Raw genomic sequence first — 19,353 nt, forward strand, 5'->3', positions numbered from 1 at the left:
TTCCTCCCTTATAGCATTTTAATATATATACATATCGCCAAATCAGTGCCCCCCCTCTCTGTTTTAACCCTGTTTCTGTAGTGCAGTGCAGGGGAGAGCATGGGAGCCTTCCCACCAGCCTTTCTGTGAGGGAAAATGGCGCTGTGTGCTGAGGAGAATAGGCCCCGCCCCCTTTTCGGCGGGCTTCTTCTCCGGAGTTTTAGATATCTGGCAGGGGTTAAATACATCCATATAGCCTCAAGGGCTATATGTGATGTATTTTTCGCCATACAGGTATTATACATTGCTGCCCAGGGCGCCCCCCTCCAGCGCCCTGCACCCTCCGTGACCGCTGTGTGAAGTGTGCTGACAACAATGGCGCACAGCTGCAGTGCTGTGCGCTACCTGATGAAGACTGAGAGTCTTCTGCCGCCTGGTTCCGGACCTCTTCATCTTCAGCGTCTGCAAGGGGGGTCGGCGGCGCGGCTCCGGGACGAACCCCAGGGCGAGCCCTGTGTTCCGACTCCCTCTGGAGCTATGTCCAGTAGCCTAAGAATCCAATCCATCCTGCACGCAGGTGAGTTGAAAATCTCTCCCCTAAGTCCCTCGATGCAGTGAGCCTGTTGCCAGCAGGACTCACTGAAAATAAAGAACCTAAAAACTTTTTCTAAGTAACTCTTTAAGAGAGCCACCTAGATTGCACCCTTCTCGGCCGGGCACAAAAACCTAACTGAGGCTTGGAGGAGGGTCATAGGGGGAGGAGCCAGTACACACCATGTGATCCTAAAAGCTTGCTTTTGTGCCCTGTCTCCTGCGGAGCCGCTATTCCCCATGGTCCTGACGGAGTCCCCAGCATCCACTAGGACGTTAGAGAAACCTCTTTTGTTCCATGTCCAGAATCATATTTAAGAAAGATAGCCGAGTCGTTGGAACCAACTGGGACTTTGGTAGATTTAGAATCCAGCCATGTTGCTGCAGCACTCTCAGGGAGAGCAACACGCTTTTCAGCAACTGATCTCTCGATCTCGCTTTTATCAGGAGATCGTCCAAGTACAGGATAATTGTGACTCCCTGCCTGCGCAGGAGCACCATCATTTCTGCCATTACCTTGGTGAAAATCCTCGGGGCCGTAGAAAGCCCAAACGGCAACGTCTGAAACTGGTAATGACAGTCCTGTACAGCGAATCTCAGGTACGCCTGATGAGGGGGATATATGGGGACATGAAGGTATGCATCCTTTATGTCTAGTGACACCATAAAATACCCCCCTTCCAGGCTGGAGATAACCGCCCGGAGCGATTTCATCTTGAATTTGAACTTTTTCAAGTACAGGTTTAGGGATTTTAGATTTAGAATGGGCCTGACTGAGCCATCCGGTTTCGGAACCACAAACAGGGTTGAATAGTACCCCTTCCCCTGTTGAACTAGGGGAACCTTGACAATCACTTGCTGTTGATACAGCTTTTGAATTGCAGCTAAAACTATCTCCCTCTCCTGGGGAGAAGCTGGCAAAGCCGATTTGAAAAATCGGCACGGAGGCACCTCTCCGAATTCCAGCTTGTATCCTTGGGATACAATTTCCATCGCCCAAGGATCCACGTCTGATTGAACCCAGACGTGGCTGAAGAGTCGAAGACGTGCCCCCACCGGCGCAGACTCCCTCAGTGGAGCCCCAGCGTCATGCGGTGGATTTAGTAGAAGCCGGGGAGGACTTCTGCTCCTGGGAACTAGCCGTAGTAGGCATTCTTTTCCCTCTACCCTTACCTCTGGTGAGGAAGGAAGAGCCCCGACCTCTTCTGGACTTATGCGGCCGAAAGGACTGCATCTGATACTGTGGTGTTCTCTTCTGCTGTGGGGGAACATAAGGTAAAAAATAAGAATTTACTCACCGGTAATTCTATTTCTCGTAGTCCGTAGTGGATGCTGGGTACTCCGTAAGGACCATGGGGTATAGACGGGCTCTTCAGGAGACTGGGCACTCTTAAAAGAAAGATTAGGTACTATATCTGGTGTGCACTGGCTCCTCCCTCTATGCCCCTCCTCCAGACCTCAGTTAGGGAAACTGTGCCCGGAAGAGCTGACATTACTAGGAAAGGATTTGGAATCCAGGGTAAGACTCATACCAGCCACACCAATCACACCGTACAACTCGTGATAACTATACCCAGTTAACAGTATGAACAATAACTGAGCCTCTCTCAACAGATGGCTCATACAATAACCCTTTAGTTAAGCAATAACTATGTACATGTATTGCAGAGAGTCAGCACTTGGGACGGGCTCCCAGCATCCACTACGGACTACGAGAAATAGAATTACCGGTGAGTAAATTCTTATTTTCTCTGACGTCCTAGTGGATGCTGGGTACTCCGTAAGGACCATGGGGATTATACCAAAGCTCCAGACCGGGCGGGAGAGTGCGGATGACTCCGCAGCACCGAACGAGCAAACCCAAGGTCCTCCTCAGCCAGGGTATCAAACTTGTAGAATTTTGCAAAAGTGTTTAAACCCGACCAAGTAGCAGCTCGGCAAAGCTGTAAAGCCGAGACCCCTCGGGCAGCCGCCCAAGAAGAGTCCACCTTCCTCGTGGAATGGGCTTTTACTAATTTAGGATGCGGCAGTCCAGCCGCAGAATGTGCAAGCTGAATCGTGCTACAGATCCAGCGAGCAATAGTCTGCTTTGAAGCAGGAGCACCCAGCTTGTTGGGTGCATGCAGGATAAATAGCGAGTCAGTTTTTCTGACTCTAGCCGTCCTGGAAACAAAGTTTCAGGGCCCGGACTACGTCCAGCAACTTGGAATCCTCCAAGTCCCTAGTAGCCGCAGGCACCACAATAGGTTGGTTCAAATGAACCGATGATACCACCTTAGGGAGAAATTGGGGACGAGTCCTCCATTCTGCCCTTTCCATATGGAAGATCAGATATGGGCTTTTACATGACAAAGCCGCCAATTCTGACACACGCCTAGTCCAAGCTAAGGCCAAAAGCATGACCACTTTCCACGTGAGATATTTTAGCTCCACGGTCTTAAGTGGCTCAAACCAGTGGGATTTTAGGAATCCAACACAACGTTAAGATCCCAAGGTGCCACTGGAGGCACAAAAGGGGCTGAATATGCAGCACCCCTGTAACAACGTCCGAACTTCAGGCAGTGAAGCCAGTTCTTTTTGAGAAAAAAAGGGATAGGGCCGAAATCTTGGCCTTTATGGATCCTAATTTTAGGCCCATAGTCACTCCTGACTGTAGGAAGTGCAGGAATCGACCCCCCTGGAATTCCTCTGTAGGGCCTTCCCGGCCACACACCAAGCAACCTATTTTCGCCATATACAGTGAAAAAGTCTTGCTGTCACGTCTTTCCTAGCCTTTATCAGCGTAGGAATAACTGCATCCGGAATGCCCTTTTCCGCTAGGATCCGGCGTTCAACCGCCATGCCGTCCAACGCAGCCGCGGTAAGCTTGGATCAGACAGGGTCCCTGTTGCAACATGTCCTGACTGAGAGGCAGAGGCCATGGGTCCTCTGAGAGCATTTCTTGCAGTTCCGGGTACAGAGTCCTTCTTGGCCAATCCGGAGCAAAGAATATTGTTCACACTCCTCCGTTTATTACAATTCTCAGCCCTTGGGTCTGAGAGGAAGAGGAGGGAATATATAGACCGACTGGAACACCCACGGTGTTACTAGTGCGACCACAGCTATCGCCTGAGAGTCCCTTGACCCAGCGTAAAACCTTTTTTATCTTTTTTATTGAGGTGGGACGCCATGTAGTCCACCTGAGGCAGTTTCCATCAATTTGCAAAACTGCGTGAAGACTTCCTGATGAAGTCACCACTTTCCCGGGTGGAGGTCGGGTCCACTCCCGGAATGAACACTGCTGACAGTGCGCTTACTTGATTCTCCGCCCAGCGAAGAATTCTGGTGGCTTCTACCCTCACCACCCTGCTCCTTGTGCCGCCCTGGCGGTTTACATGAGCCCCTGCGGTCTGACTGGATCAGAACCGGTTGGTCGCGAAGCAGGAACTCCGCTTGACTTAGGGCGTTGTATATGGCCCTTAGTTCCAGGATATTGATGTGAAGGCAAGTCTGTTGGCTTGACCACAAACCTTGGAATTTTCTTCCCTGTGTAACTGCCCCCCACCCTCGGAGGCTTGCATCCGTGGTCACCAGGACCCAGTCCTGAATGCCGAATCTGCGGCCCTCGAGAAGGTGAGCACTCCGCAGCCACCACAGGAGAGACACCCTGGCCCTGAGGGATAGGGTGATTAACCGATGCATCTGAAGATGTGATCCGGACCACTTGTCCAGTAAGTTCCATTGTCCTTGCATGGAACCAGCCGAAGGGGATGGCCTCGTATGATGCCATCATCCTTCCCGGGACTCGAGTGCAGTGATGCACTGACACCTGTTTTTGTTTTCAATGGATTCCTGACCAGTGTCATGAGCTCCTGAGCTCTCTCTATCGGGAGATAACCCCTCTTCTGGTCTGTGTCTAGGATCATGCCTAGGCGAGGCAGATGAGCTGTAGGAACCAACTGCGACTTCGGAATATATAGAATCCAGTCGTGTTGCCGTTTCACTTCCAGAGAAGGTGATACGCTGTCCAGCAACTGCTCTCTTGATCTCGCTTTTATGAGGAGATCATCCAAGTATGTGATAATAGTGACACCTTGCTTCCGCAGGAGCACCATCATATCCGCCATTACCTTGGTGAAATTGGTAATGACAATCCCGTACCGCAATTCTGAGGTACGCCTGATGAGGTGGATAAATGGGGACACGAAGGTATGCATCCCTTATGTCCCGATTCATTTCAGGCTTGCAATGACCGCTCTTAGCGATTCCATCTTGAACCTGAACCTTTTCAGGTATATGTTCAGGGATTTTAATACAATATGGGTCTAACCGAACAGTTTGGTTTCGGGATTATAACATGGTCGAATAATAACACCCTCTTGTTGAAGGAGGGGACCCTTGACCACCACCTGTTGAAGATACAATTTACGAATTGCAGTTAACACTGGCTCCCTCTCTTGGAGGGAAGCCCGCCGGGTCCTCGGTGAGGGGGCATCTTCTCACAGTCCAGCCTGTATCCCTGCGATACAATTTCTATTGCCCAGGGATCTAACAGGGAGTGAACCCACTTGTGGCTGAACTTACGAAGGCGTGTCCCCACCGGGCCTAGCTCCGCCTGTGGAGCCCCAGCGACATGCGGTGGATTTTTGTAGAGGCCGGGGAGGACTTCTGTTCCTGGGGACTAGCTGTGTTGTACAGCTTCTTTCCTCTGCCCCCGGCTCTGACAAGAAAGGACGCACCTCAGACTTTCTTGTTTCTTTATTCGAAAAGCTGCATTTAATAATGTCGTGCTTTCCTAGGCTGTGCAGGAATATAAGGCAAAATATCAGAATTACCAGCTATAGCTGTGGAGACCAGGCCCGAGAACCTTTCTCCACACAATCCTCAGCCTTCCATATGCCTATTAAGTCGGCATCATCTGTCCAATGTATATTCTACAGGACACGTCAAGCAGAAATCGACATAGCTTTTGTCTCTAGGACCCAGTATACTCATGTCCCTTTGGGCATGCTTTATAATTATATATCTATCACTTAAGACAGCATCTTAAAATATTTATATGCATACTAGGGTCTCAATCTCTGCTGATAAGGTACCTGTCCACGCTGCCACAGCGCTATAAACCCATGCCGACACAATCGCCGGTCTGGGTAGTATACTAGAATGTGCACACTATCTGCAGGATCCCTGAGAATAGCTAGTGCAAACAGGACACCCAAAGGGAAGATTCTCAACACATCCTGGCCCTAGTGGGGAAAGGATACAGCCTGAGAATTCTCTTGTGGGAAGCTGCCGTCTCTTGTCTGGAGATTCCCGCTCTTTTTCCTCATGAGAGGAGGGAAATTTACCTCAGCATTCTTCCCCTTAACATGTGTACTCTCGTGTCAGGGACAGATGAGTCATCAGTGATATGCAAATCATCTTTTATTCCAATAATCATATATTGAATATCTTTTAGCCCTCTTGGCTGTAACTTTGCATTATCGTAGTCGACAGTGGCGTTAAACTCCGTGTCGATACTTTGTTATTTTGGATACTGAACATAGAGAGACTCTGAAGGACTCTGTGACATAGGGACAGACCAGGGTAGATTTCCTTTCTGTTCCCTAACCTTTTGTGCAATAATTTTACCTCAGCACTTACACATATCCAAACAGGTGTCGGCGTTGTCGACGGAGATACCCGCCCACACACATATCCGCTCTATCACCTCCTTAGAGGAGCCTTTTACCTCAGACATGTCGACACACGCGTACCGACACACCACACACACAGGGGATGCTCTATTTGAAGACAGTTCCCCCACCAGGCCCTTTGGAGAGACAGAGAGAGAGTATGCCAGCACACACCACAGCGCTATATAATACAGGGATGTACACTATACTGAGTGATTTTTCCCCTATAGCAGCTTATATACAGTTTTGCGCCTAAATTTATGTGCTCCCCCTCTCTTTGTTACCCTTTGTGTACCAGGATTCTGCAGGGGAGAGCCTGGGGAGCTTCCTTCCAGCTGAGCTGTGAAGAGAAAATGGCGCCGGTGTGCTGAGGAAGAAGGCCCGGCCCCCTCAGCGGCGGGCTTCTGTCCTTTTATGTACTTTAATGGTGGGGGTTAATGCACATATACAGTTTATCAGACTGTATTATGTGCTTTTCGCCAAGTAAGGTAATCTAATTGCTGCCCAGGGCGCCCCCCCCAGCGCCCTGCACCCATCAGTGACCGGAGTGTGTGGTGTGCTAAGGGAGCAATGGCGCACAGCTGCAGTGCTGTGCGCTACCTTAATGAAGACCGGAGTCTTCAGCCGCCGATTTTCAACTTTCTCTTCGTTCTTCTGGCTCTGCAAGGGGGACGGCGGCGCGGCTCCGGGACCGGACGACCGAGGACTGGGCCTGTGTTCGATCCCTCTGGAGCTAATGGTGTCCAGTAGCCTTAGAAGCCCAAGCTAGCTGCAAGCAGGTAGGTTCGCTTCTCTCCCCTCAGTCCCACGTAGCAGTGAGTCTGTTGCCAGCAGATCTCACTGAAAATAAAAAACCTAACAAATACTTTCTTTTCTAGGAAGCTCAGGAGAGCCCCTAGGGTGCATCCAGCTCTGGCCGGGCACAGATACTAACTGAGGTCTGGAGGAGGGGCATAGAGGGAGGAGCCAGTGCACACCAGATATAGTACCTAATCTTTCTTTTAAGAGTGCCCAGTCTCCTGCGGAGCCCGTCTATACCCCATGGTCCTTACGGAGTACCCAGCATCCACTAGGACGTCAGAGAAAAGTAGATTTACCCGCAGTAGCTGTGGAAACCAGGTCCGCGAGACCTTCCCCAAATAAAACCTCAACCTTGTAAGGCAAAACTTCCATATGCCTCTTTGAGTCGGCATCACCCGTCCATTGGCGGGTCCACAGGGCTCGCCTAGCAGATATCGCCTAGCAGATATCGCCATGGCGTTGTCTCTCGAACCTAGCAGCCCAACGTCTCTCTGAGCGTCTCTCATATACAAGACTGCGTCTTTAATGTGACCTAAGGTCAATAAAATGATATCCCTATCTAGGGTATCAATGTCAGCTGACAAGGTATCTGTCCAAGCTGCTACAGCGCTACAAACCTAAGCCGACGCTAATGCTGGTCTGAGCAAATCACCCGTATGTGTATAAATTGATTTTAAGGTAGCTTCCTGTCTGCGATTAGCAGGATCCTTGAGGGCTGCCGTATCTGGAGACGGTAGCGCCACCTTTTTGGACAAGCGCGTTAAAGCCTTGTCCACCCTGGGTGAGGATTCCCACCATACCCTGTCCGGTACAGGGAAAGGATACGTCATAAGAATCCTCTTGGGAATCTGCAGTTTTTTGTCTGGAGTTTCCCAAGCTTTTTCAAATAACGCGTTCAGCTCATGAGATGGGGGAAAGGTTACCTCAGGTTTCTTTTCCTTAAACATACATACCCTTGTGTCAGGGACAGAGGGGTCATCTGTGATATGCAAAACATCTTTTATCGCAATAATCATATAATGAATACTTTTGGCCTCCCTTGGGTGTAACCTTGCATCATCGTAGTCGACACTGGAGTCAGAATCCGTGTCGGTATCAGTGTCTGCTACTTGGGACAGGGGACGTTTGAGACCCTGAAGGGCCTTGTGACACAGTCAAAGCCGTGGATTGACGCCCTGCTTTATCCCTGGACTCTGCTTTGTCCAATCTCTTATGTAATAAAGACACATTTGCATTTAAAACATTCCACATATCCAACCAATCAGGTGTCTGCGTTGCCGACGGAGACACAATCATCTGCTCCACCTCCTCCTTAGATGAGCCTTCCGCTTCAGACATGCCGACACACATGTACCGACACCCCCACACACTCAGGGATATATCTATATGGAGACAGTCCCCCAATAAGGCCCTTTGGAGAGACAGAGTATGCCAGCACACACCCAGCGCCACCTGACACTGGAATAAAAATCCAGTCAGTACAGCGCTTTATATAAATATATATATATATACACTCACTGCGCCAATTACATGTGCCCCCCCCCCCCCCCTCTTCTTTGCCCTCTGTAACCGTGTTCAGCAGGGGAGAGTCCGGGGAGCCAGCTTCTCTGCAGTGTGCGGTGGAAAAAATGGCGCTGGTTAGTGCTGGAGGATCACCGGCGGGATTCGGTCCCGCTCAAATTATTTATACTGGCGTTTTTTTTTTTTTATATACTGCCTCTGCAGTATCTAATCCATCTGCCAGTGTCCCTTGAGGTTTATATTGCTGCCCAGGGCGCCCCGCATCCTTACAGTGCCCGCTGTGTGTGTATGTGTGGGAGCAATGGCGCGCAGCGTTACCCTCAGTGAAGATCTGAAATCTTCTGCCGCCTTTGAAGTCTTCTTTTCTTCTTAATACTCACCCGGCTTCTATCTTCCGGCTCTGTGAGGAGGATGACGGCGCGGCTCCGGGACGAACAGCGAGGGGGAGACCTGCGTTCCGACCCTCTGGAGCTAATGGTGTCCAGTAGCCTAAGAAGCAGAGCCTATCATTTAAGTAGGTCTGCTTCTCTCCCCTCAGTCCCACGATGCAGGGAGCCTGTTGCCAGCAGTGCTCCCTGAAAATAAAAAACCTAACAAAAAGTATTTTTCAGAGAAACTCAGGAGAGCTCCCCTGCAGTGCACCCAGTCTCCTCTGGGCACAGGATCTAACTGAGGTCTGGAGGAGAAGCATAGAGGGAGGAGCCAGTGCACACCCATTCTAAAGTCTTTAGAGTGCCCATGTCTCCTGCGGAGCCCGTCTATACCCCATGGTCCTTACGGAGTCCCCAGCATCCTCTAGGACATAAGAGAAAAATTATTTAATATTAATAACCCCACACCTAAGTTTTACAGGGTGGCATCACATCAAGATGCCAAAACTTTAAAATTTGGACAGTACAAAAGGACAGATTTTCACTGCTCTGATGGCCACTGCCTATGCTCCTTGGCTCAGGCACAACTACTCTTATTTCTATTCTGCAGTAGTGCTTTATTTGCAGTAATTCTACCGTGAAGGCAAGATTCATGAAGTCTCCTCTGAACATTTGATGTTGAGATGTGTCTGCTGCATAAGGCCACTAATCTGATTTGGACTCTAATCTGAGGTGCTGTTAATTGGTGATTTCTGAAACAGGTGACATTAATAAACCCGTGCAGCACAGATAACAATGTAACAATCCTCACTTGAGCTTTTTTTAATAATTGTGCAGGCCTGGCCAACCTGTGGTTCTCCAGCTGTTCTGAAACAACATATCCCATGCCCCCCATTCCCTAATACAAAAAATGAGGCAGGGCCTGTTGGGACTTCACAACAGCAGGAGAGGCCTGATATAGCGCTTTAAAAGTTTCTTCAAGTGCAGAGGCAAAAAGCATAGAGTTGAAGAAATACGGTATTCAGGATTAAAGGACCTTCATAAGTTAATTTGGAAGCAACTAGCGAATATGTTTTCAAAGGCACACACTTACTATGACATTTATTATGTATTCTTTTAAAATGATTATTTAATTTTTTAATTTTAATTTTTAAAAGATATTCATGCATAGCCATCAACAACACTATTAATATATGTCTAATAAACTTGTTTCAAGCATTTATGAATGTCTTTAGATCAAAATATCTTTCAGAACATGAACAAAAGTTTAAACTTGTGTGTGTGCTGTGAGCAGAGACGGCCTTCTGTCAGTTAATATGCATACTGGCCACTACCGTGCTTAATCAAATCTGCCCACTTAAGTAGAGACCTCTGGAATCGAAGGACCATCACAGGAAGGAAGATTTTCTTGATCATTTTTGCTACATTGTTAGCCTGTAATTTTTACAGGACTTTTAAGTGTCACATCAAGCCCCTCTTTCTCTCATCCACCTCTTATTTCATCTTTTGTCTGTTATATTTATGCTAAATGCATTAGATCAGTAAAATGTTATCAGAAAAGTTGTTAAAATTATTAGCACTGACAGAAGGAATTATTATTGTACATAAGGCATACATATTCATAACTTCATACCAAACACAAAATGAGAATATTATTATTAGCCCAAATAATGTCAAGTAAATATTAACTAGTTGAATGCCAGCATACAGAATTTTTTTCTTAAGATCATGTAATCAAATTTAAATTATAGAAAAGGATGCATAAAAGCATAAAATGCAGTAAAACCTCTGAAATCTGCCATTTTCAAAGGTTTACAGTATTACTTATGGATCCACTTCTCAGATGTCTGCTGCAACCATACAAGCCAATTAGAGTCATATGGGGCTGTGATATGCCCGTAAGCAGCAAGCACTGGAGAGTGTAATTTTACAGAGCTTGTACCTCATAGTCCACACTATCTACAGATGGCTTTGCCTATAAAAGTCACCAAAGTTTCCCGTGACCTGCGCATGTGCAGGCCAAAAGCCACTCATACCAATTAGGACTCCCAGGTCATAAACCCAAAAGTTGGAATAGCTGTCCCTGTGGGTTGGTATACCTGCATGCCGATCTTAAGCATGCAAATAGGGGAGGGATGTATTGCAATGTATGTGTCACATGATATGTCCCACTCTTAGAGTAATATATTAGATAACATTTACAACTTTATTTAATCAAGTATTTTTTAGCTGCACATTTTATTATCAATGTATTGAGTCACATATGTTTTAATGGATAAATAAGTGATAATTCTTATCACCACAGCATATATATTACCAAGAGTAAAACAAGAAACTTGCATGTTTTATTTTCCACATATTTACTGTTGTGTGCAGACCGTGCATAACCCCCCCCCACACACACTACTGTGGTGTATGCACGTGAAACACTATCTACCAAGCATCTCTAGTTTACAAAATTGCTGTAAAGTTTGGCAGATATCGCCAGGTAATGAAGAACAAGCAGAACAATTATACAATCCCAGCTATCTGGGATAAGGTGATATAATTAGTATTTGCACCCTTGCCATTGATTTATTATTTAAAAATTATTTTCCACACATGAATTAATACACACACCAGTGATGTAAGATACAGCAGACAAACTAAATACATTCAGGCTAATGTCATTTTTTTATTTGAGTCCAAACAATTTATAAAAATTTCCAGATCACGCACATCCACAGTATGGGTTTATAACCCCTTTCTTGTACCATGTGGGATGAATGCTCCACCAGGGATATACTATACACAATTTTTTGGTTCCCATATGCATGGGCAATTTATTATATTCTGCAGTTACACAGTTAGGGACAAAATTGCCTAGGCCTACAGTAGGTGAAGGTAACGGACCAACAAAATAAAAAATACAAATTTGCAAAAAAAATAAAAATAATCAGCCAAAATCAGTCTTCAATGAATTGAACCTGAAGAACCATTACATACCAAAAATAAAACTGAAAAGGCCATTCACTTTTAATGTTGATTGTATGTGAGGATTTTCTATTTTTTTTTTTTATCTCAAGCATTGTTCTCATTATTGCACCATTTACTGATACAGAATGTACCTAAACATTATTAAAGACATTTATAAAGTGTAGGCAACCAATGGGTAACCTGTGCGAAACCATTTATTCTTTACCAACGACATTCTCCCATCCTGTTAGTGTACCAATCACACTAGGTGCAGCATGCCTCTGTGATGTCACTGGCTCCATGTGAGTTGTTGGGTTGCATTGTCATAAATAATGGTTTAACCTTAAAATGGTCTTCCTCCAGTGTGCAGGCAATGGGTACTCTTTTACTGCAAATGTCCTACAGGATGCTGAAGCAATAGCCAAACATTTTTTCTTCTCTGCATGGGCAAGCCAGTGTCATGAGAGAATGTGCACAAATGACCTATTTGATGTTCTGAAAATAATAATCATTTGATTGAGCCTCACACAGTCGTGCATTGCGAATCTTATGTCACAAGCAAAACCCAGACAACTGTAACTGTGCATACTTGTGCGCAGAAACATTTTATTTTTCATTTTTATATTAATTGTATAATCAGTAAAGGAGAATCCTACACATATATATATACAAGTTGCTTTGGCCATAATGGGTGTACATTTGTTGGCATTAAAACTCTCAATATTATATATTTCTTGTAGTCTCCTGTGAATACTGTGTATTTCATACCATTTGCTTCAGTCTTCATTGTGAGGATGTCACGCTTGTTTGCTTACCCACATTGCACTGTGCACATTTAATACCATGGACGCTCCTGTTCACTGTCCACATTCTGACTTATGACCCCCACCAGAGCCAGCTAGTGATCAGTTGTTACATCTGCCGCATTTCTCTTTAATTAATCAGAAATAAAAGTATATATACATAATAAACATATGTAAATAAAAAGGTGCAGGATGATCACTTGAGGGACCTGGGAAGCACTGCTTGTGATCTCCTACTTAAGGGTTAAATCAAGATGGTAGAAAAGGCACCATTCAGCTGGGGACTCCGTGGAAGCAGCACTTGTAATGAGCACTTGGGACTTCACATCCTGCTAGTATTCCATACAGTATTAGGAGAGTTTAGACCACAGGACAATGAAAAATCCCAGCTATTAAAATCCACTGTTTCAATGTGTTTAGGAAATGAAAAAGATGCAGAAAACAAATGATCAGAGAAATAATTTATCCGATTTCCTCTTCTAGCAAGCAAGAATTAAAGACAATCCAATGAACCTGCAACCTTAAATGCAGAAATGAACCCATACAGAAGTGGGGTGTACTGAGATGTATGTCATTCTTTTCAGGTTGGACTCGCAATGCCAAGTTGTGTTGGACTCGCAACGCCAACACACATAGTTCCAAAGACATGTACACAACCTGCATTTTCCAAATCCATGGCAATATTCCCTCATAATTAAATATTGCAAATGCTAACACCTTCGTCATGGTTAGGATAATGGTTCAGAGGATTTGGTTTCTGTGTCGCTGTCGCTCAGATAGCTCTTTTGGGAATATTTTGATCGGTACGTGCTTTCAAAGTTGTCCCGCTCATCATCGCCTCTGTCATAGCTTAGTGGCTTCCTATAGGATGGGGGGCTGGGAGAAAATAAGACAGTGTCATTTTCCAACCGCTAACATAGGTTATATAAGAACAATTGTAATTACAAACTTAAACCAAATGTAAAACATGCAGCATCAGTTAGGTTCATGGGAGGAGAGTTTACATGCAAGAATATATATATATATCGGTCATACACTATGGAGGCAGAAATTTGGTGAGCTGGACCAACACTCATAAGAATATTGCTGATCACTTCACTAAGAACTAGTGACATATGAAGTGACCCATACCCCTGATGCTCCTAGCCCCAAGTAAACTGATACCAGAGCTCTGAACGAGCACCTGGGATCTGGAAGGAAAAGCACACGGAGCATTCAAGGTGACAAGTGAACTTGCTACAATTACATCTGCATGGTAGAGACTATACACTTTAAAGTGAATATACATCTCATAAACCAATTAGGTTTCATCATGATATTACACCTACTGTATGTATGAATGATATAAAATGAATTACCTTCAAAAAACACATAAAATGTGGTGACAACTTATATGTTAAATACAGTAACAACCCTAAACTAAAAGGCTAATAAAAACAAAAAACACAAAACCCCCAAAAAACATGATATCTATTTAGTGGGATGCAGTTAAAAAAGCCGGCTGTCGGGATCCCGGCGTTCAAGAGACCGACGCTGGAATCACGACAGACAGCATTTTACAGATGGTTGGAAGCCCAACACCCGCCCGGTATTCCCAATCAGCCAGTGGGTCCACGTCTACAACCAAATGGGAATAGAACATGTGGTGAGCGAAGCTTGCAACCGTGCCCGAAGCATGGCTCGCTGCTGGGATACCGTCAGACAGGATATCATACCGGATCCCTATTTAGTACATTAGAGTCTATGGGGATCATGAAGATTTGGATTTATGCCAGTTTTCATAGTGCAACACATGCAAATTGGTCCTGTGCATGCCCAGAAAACCATGACAATAGGCCTTACAGAGAGTTCTCAAATGTGACTTTCTCAAACTTGTGACTGGAGAAGAGGCACAGGGGAGGTGAGGGGTGGTCTAACATTAGTCAAGTACTGTAAAGCCATACAGAGACATAAATACAGATGCGTCCTTCCTCATCTGGTCTCCGTACATTGGGGCAGATGTATTAACCTAGAGAAGGCATAAGGAAGTGATAAACCAGTGATCTGTGCAAGGTGATAAAGGCACCAGCCAATCAGATCCTAACTTAATTTACATAAAGGAGCTGATTGGCTGGTGCCTTTATCACCTTGCACATATCACTGGTTTATCACTTCCTTATGCCTTCTCCAGGTTAATACATCTGCCCCATTATGAGTCAAGGCACACAGGGTGCATGAGAGGCGCCAGCTCCTGTGCAACTCGGCCAGTGTTGAACACCTTTTCCCCACCCCGAATGCTATGTAAATAAGACGCACTAGTGGACTACGCTGATTAAAATGAAATGCGGCATGTTTATATTCTGTGTGCGACTACAACTGTATCTAATAAGATGCATTTTTGGGGAAAAAAAGATGAAATGAAAAGACGCTCAGTCTTAGTAAAAGCAATTGGAACTAGGTGCGACTAGAAGGGTTGCTTAACATGACTGCAGCAACAATGATGGAGGACACGTGTAAACCATGTTTGCAGAGCCTCAACTCGCTACAATGTGTAGAAGAAAAGTATATCTGGCGTAACACTTGCGACTGGTGCAGACAGATGCACATCTTGTGAGTGTTGGAAATTTGTATTTGGGCAAAATGCATAAAACAGCATTAGCCCCCCTATATTCAGTAGCTGCTCTCACAGACTGAGTAAAAAAAAAAAAGTTTTGCACAGAGAAAATTTTCAATTAAATATACAATACAAATCTAGATTTTGATTTATGTATGCCAAGAACAAATTCTTGGCTCTTTCCAGTGTAAGCAAAATAATGATGTTATTTTTTGAGCTGCCGTGACTATTTTTGAGGTGATAAAACAACAGATGTTACACTGCTCGCCTACAAGACAGCTGTGAACGTACCCTTGTCATATATATTTTATTGAGCATTTTGAAGTCATATATTATACTATTTTTTTTTCAAAATATAGTACAAAATTTTAGATGTGCCAATCTGATTCCCCTCTGACCCCCTTCTGTCAATTGGATTTGTATACATGTACATTACTATGTCAACACTACTTATAATGGAAACTGGATATTTGTTACTGATTGTGCACTAGCCACCGTAATGTGACTCAGGACAAATTTAGAATTTGTATGGAAAACCTCATACTTTAAATATGGTATGGGAAATGCATATTTAAAATAGAGATGTACGGGTTCGGATTTACTCGGTTCTTAACACCAAAGCATATACAGGATTAAATTACTTATCCAGAAACCACAAAGTTCCAAAAAAACCCACCAAAAAATGGAAGACAGAAAAAAAGTCCGTGCGAATATACCCAGAGGCTCTGTGGGGGAAGGGTTGGAAGACTTTCAAAGTATCAGTTTATTTTAGGCTTGGTGCTCCTTTGAAATAACTGTTTTACTTATGAAACTACGCACTTTTTTTTGCAAATTGCATGGCAACAGAGATTATTTAAGATTATTTAAGAATGAGGATGTTTATATTTTTCATTTTGGAAATAAACTACATCCTGATAAAGTTCCCCGTGTCCTGGCAAGCACTAAATAGTTAAGCCAATAATGTGCTACATCAATCCTAATAAATTGCCACCATCACCAATTACTAATATGGAGCTGCAGATCCTGTGCAATTGCACAATGTGAAAGAAAAAACAGCGTCATTAAGTACCCTTAGCTACTATTCAATCATAATGTGGCTGTGGACATTAATCCATTTAATAGATGCAAATTGGATTCTTCAACTAATATATGTAACCCTACAAATGCTGCAGCCTTTGTAAAGGATTTTCATAAGCTTCTGGTTTTTGGCCACATAACTGTGTTTTTCATTGTATTTATCTAAAACCTCTATGTGTAATGTTTCTGCTGTTTGAAAATGTTAATGTACTGTATGTAGAGGCAGTGGAGAATCCACAGGGAGGCATTGAGGGTCTCCAATCAGATAGCTGAGAGCTACAGTTAGTAATTGCTTATACATGCACTCGCGTCCTCTCCCTCCTTGTATTCCTGATTTTCTACCCCTATGAATCTTTATTCGGCTCCAAAACGCACCCTCCAGGCAGAAACAAATTGTGTTGAAGTTGTGCAAATTGCAGGCACGCTCGAGTATTAATCCAGATCAATGAGCGGAGGGAGATTGAAAAACAAAGGATCTGTCAGGGAATTTGCAGCCTGCCCTGCGAGGATTTTCCTAAATGAACAGACAAATGAACACGCACAACCCGGGCGCCAAGTCAGTCAGCTCGCAGGTTGACAGCTCATGTAAAATGCCAAAAGTGTACATGTTCTGTATCTCACAAGTAAGTTCCCCGGGCTACAAGTGCAATGAAAAATTATGCCCACCCCCCGTTATCTGACGTAGGGAACTATACCACATACTGTAGGTTATTTGACATCTCTTGTTTAACAAAAGGCATTGGCATTTTATATTAAGACAGGAGGATATTGTTTACTAAATAAATAAAAAATAAAAAAAACATTGGAACAGCCCAACAGCTCTATTTTAGATCACTCCATCTGATTTTCTTAGTACATACACAGAAAGAAATGTTTATTTTGCAACATTTATATAGAAAGGTTTTCATATGGCTGTTTTATTGTGGTTTATAACAGGCACTGTTGTTCTCATCTTTCTATAGAAGATCTTTTACTATATGTGGTTTCTAAAAGTTCCTGCCACATTTCTACCTGCACCATTTGCCTTACATAAGCATAGGCGTGCGCACCAGGGGTGCCTGGTGCGCACAGGCATCCCTCACACGCTACGCAGGGCCGGCCTGACCATGACACGGAGTACACAGCCACGTACAGCGACACACTGTTGAGGGTGCCACGGCTGCGTTCTCCGTACACCTCCAGCTTGGCGGACACCCCCGCTCCCATGACACCCACGGGGCAGCGGCGGCAGGGAGATGGGAAAGGGGGGGATCAGGCATTACAGCCTGCGGCTCGCAGTAATCTCCGGTGGCTGCGGCAGCCGGAGGCAGGGGGAGATCGGGCAGTAGTGCCCGCGGCTCAGTCATTGTAACCTCCATGGCCACCTAATGAGTACTTTCAGAGCGCCGTGCTCCGGCATCTTGACAGGCATCGAGCTCATTGGAACATGCAGACTTGTGGTACAGTCTTTAGATATTTGTGATGGTAATATAAGGTACAATGAAAATATTCTTTAGAAGGGATGAGAGTAGAAAGAACAGAGGGGCAGCAGCAGGAACTATCGGAGGCCACCCGTGACTCTTCTATGGGGCAGATTCAATTAAACGTGAGTTTCCATGAAAACCCTTGTGAGCTCCAGCTGCACAGATTTTCCTTCCATAGCTCCTCTATGGACAGAAATCCTGTGATGCATTAGCGCTAACTGAATTGGCCCCAGTGTGTAAAAAAAACTATCCGTTCGTCACAGAAATACCTTTATCCAAAGCAAACATAAATGAAAAAAATAAAATTGAGGCGAGAATGTGAAAATGGCGGATACATAGACAACTGGGGTTAATATTGTGCAAAGAGCAATGATGTACTGTATCCCATAACAATAAATTATATCAGAATTTAGCAGTTTAGTGCACACACATTTTTTTTTATCACCCCCTCTTCTCTTCAAAAGTGCATGCAGCGAAGGGGTTAAAGAAAGACAACTGATCTGATACATCATTGAACTCTTTGCCCAAACAGAGCAGTATGAGCGGTTAATCAATAAACACCTGTCATGGTGACATGTAATTATTCGACTAAAACATGAAGCCTTTCAATAGTGTCTCACTCTGACGCTACAGAGCATGCATGGGCAAACTTTAACATAACGCCTGCATCTTCTTGGTCAATTAGTTATGCTTTTGTATATGATTTGAACACTAACCGTACTGCAGAGTATTATGTGACCTGACAAACATCCAATGATAAGGATGCCAGATGAACCTAGTACTCATTAGAGTTGTAGTTCACCAAGAGTGGGCCTGAAGAGTTGAGCTAATCTTGCTCTTGTGCTTATGTAAACATGTCTACACTCTTGAGTTCTAAGTAGCTCTGCTATTTAGAGCTAATTCAAATATTTGCCAAACTTCTAGAGAGAAGCTATTTTAGAAGCAAGAAATACCAATTAATACATTATAAAAGTCGACAATTCATTAGTATACTTAGCATAGCTTAATTATATATCTTAATTAGAAGTGAAAGGAGCCAAATTGTATCTACCTGATCATGGCAATGCATACCAAATGTAACTCCCCTGACAGAGAAAGAGGCTTGCCCTAATTTACACCTTTGAGGTGTGTTTATTGTAAACCAAGAGGCACAAGCAAGGTATAGGTACCCCCATTACCGTAGGCTGGAGATAGCATACATTTTGTTCGCTTAAACCTTCTCTGGGTAAGTAGCCACTTTGATAAATCAGTTAGCAGTGATTTATCTCCCAGAGCTAAAAGCCCATGGTAAGTTCCACAGCTTATTGAATTCCCCCCTACTGGAGTACTTTATATGACAAGTGTAGATAGGCAGCGAGGGACACTTAAAGAGTGGGGTTGTGTCTTATCATGAAGCTCTAACTAGAAGTGCACTATGGCGAGTTCTAATCTTCCGTGATAAAGGTATTGTCACGATCCGGGTATCTGGACGCCATTACCTGCCTTTCAGATGTCTCCTGAGGCTCGCTCAGCGTTCCAAGGCCGGATCTCATCTGTGTCCCCATA

The 19,353-nt window shown here is 44.6% G+C and overlaps 1 protein-coding gene across 20 annotated transcripts in view; it reads right to left on the reverse strand.

Moving 5' to 3' along the window:
- Positions 1–11,571: 11,571 nt before the first annotated feature.
- MYO18A (myosin XVIIIA) overlaps positions 11,572–19,353 on the reverse strand; it is a 597,092-nt gene continuing 589,310 nt past the window's right edge. For 15 of the 20 annotated variants that reach the window (XM_063955922.1, XM_063955917.1, XM_063955915.1 and 12 more), the window contains one exon: positions 13,462–13,551. Coding sequence is in view for 5 of the 20 variants with exons in the window: in XM_063955930.1 (XP_063812000.1) it covers positions 13,404–13,551 (148 nt within the window). In the remaining 15 variants the exon portion in view is untranslated. Of the gene's footprint in view, positions 13,552–19,353 lie in introns of all 20 variants that reach the window. The other 5 variants (XM_063955930.1, XM_063955929.1, XM_063955931.1 and 2 more) reach the window with 1 other exon arrangement.

This window comes from Pseudophryne corroboree, chromosome 2 (assembly GCF_028390025.1).
Source record: "Pseudophryne corroboree isolate aPseCor3 chromosome 2, aPseCor3.hap2, whole genome shotgun sequence".
Taxonomy (NCBI): domain Eukaryota; kingdom Metazoa; phylum Chordata; class Amphibia; order Anura; family Myobatrachidae; genus Pseudophryne; species Pseudophryne corroboree.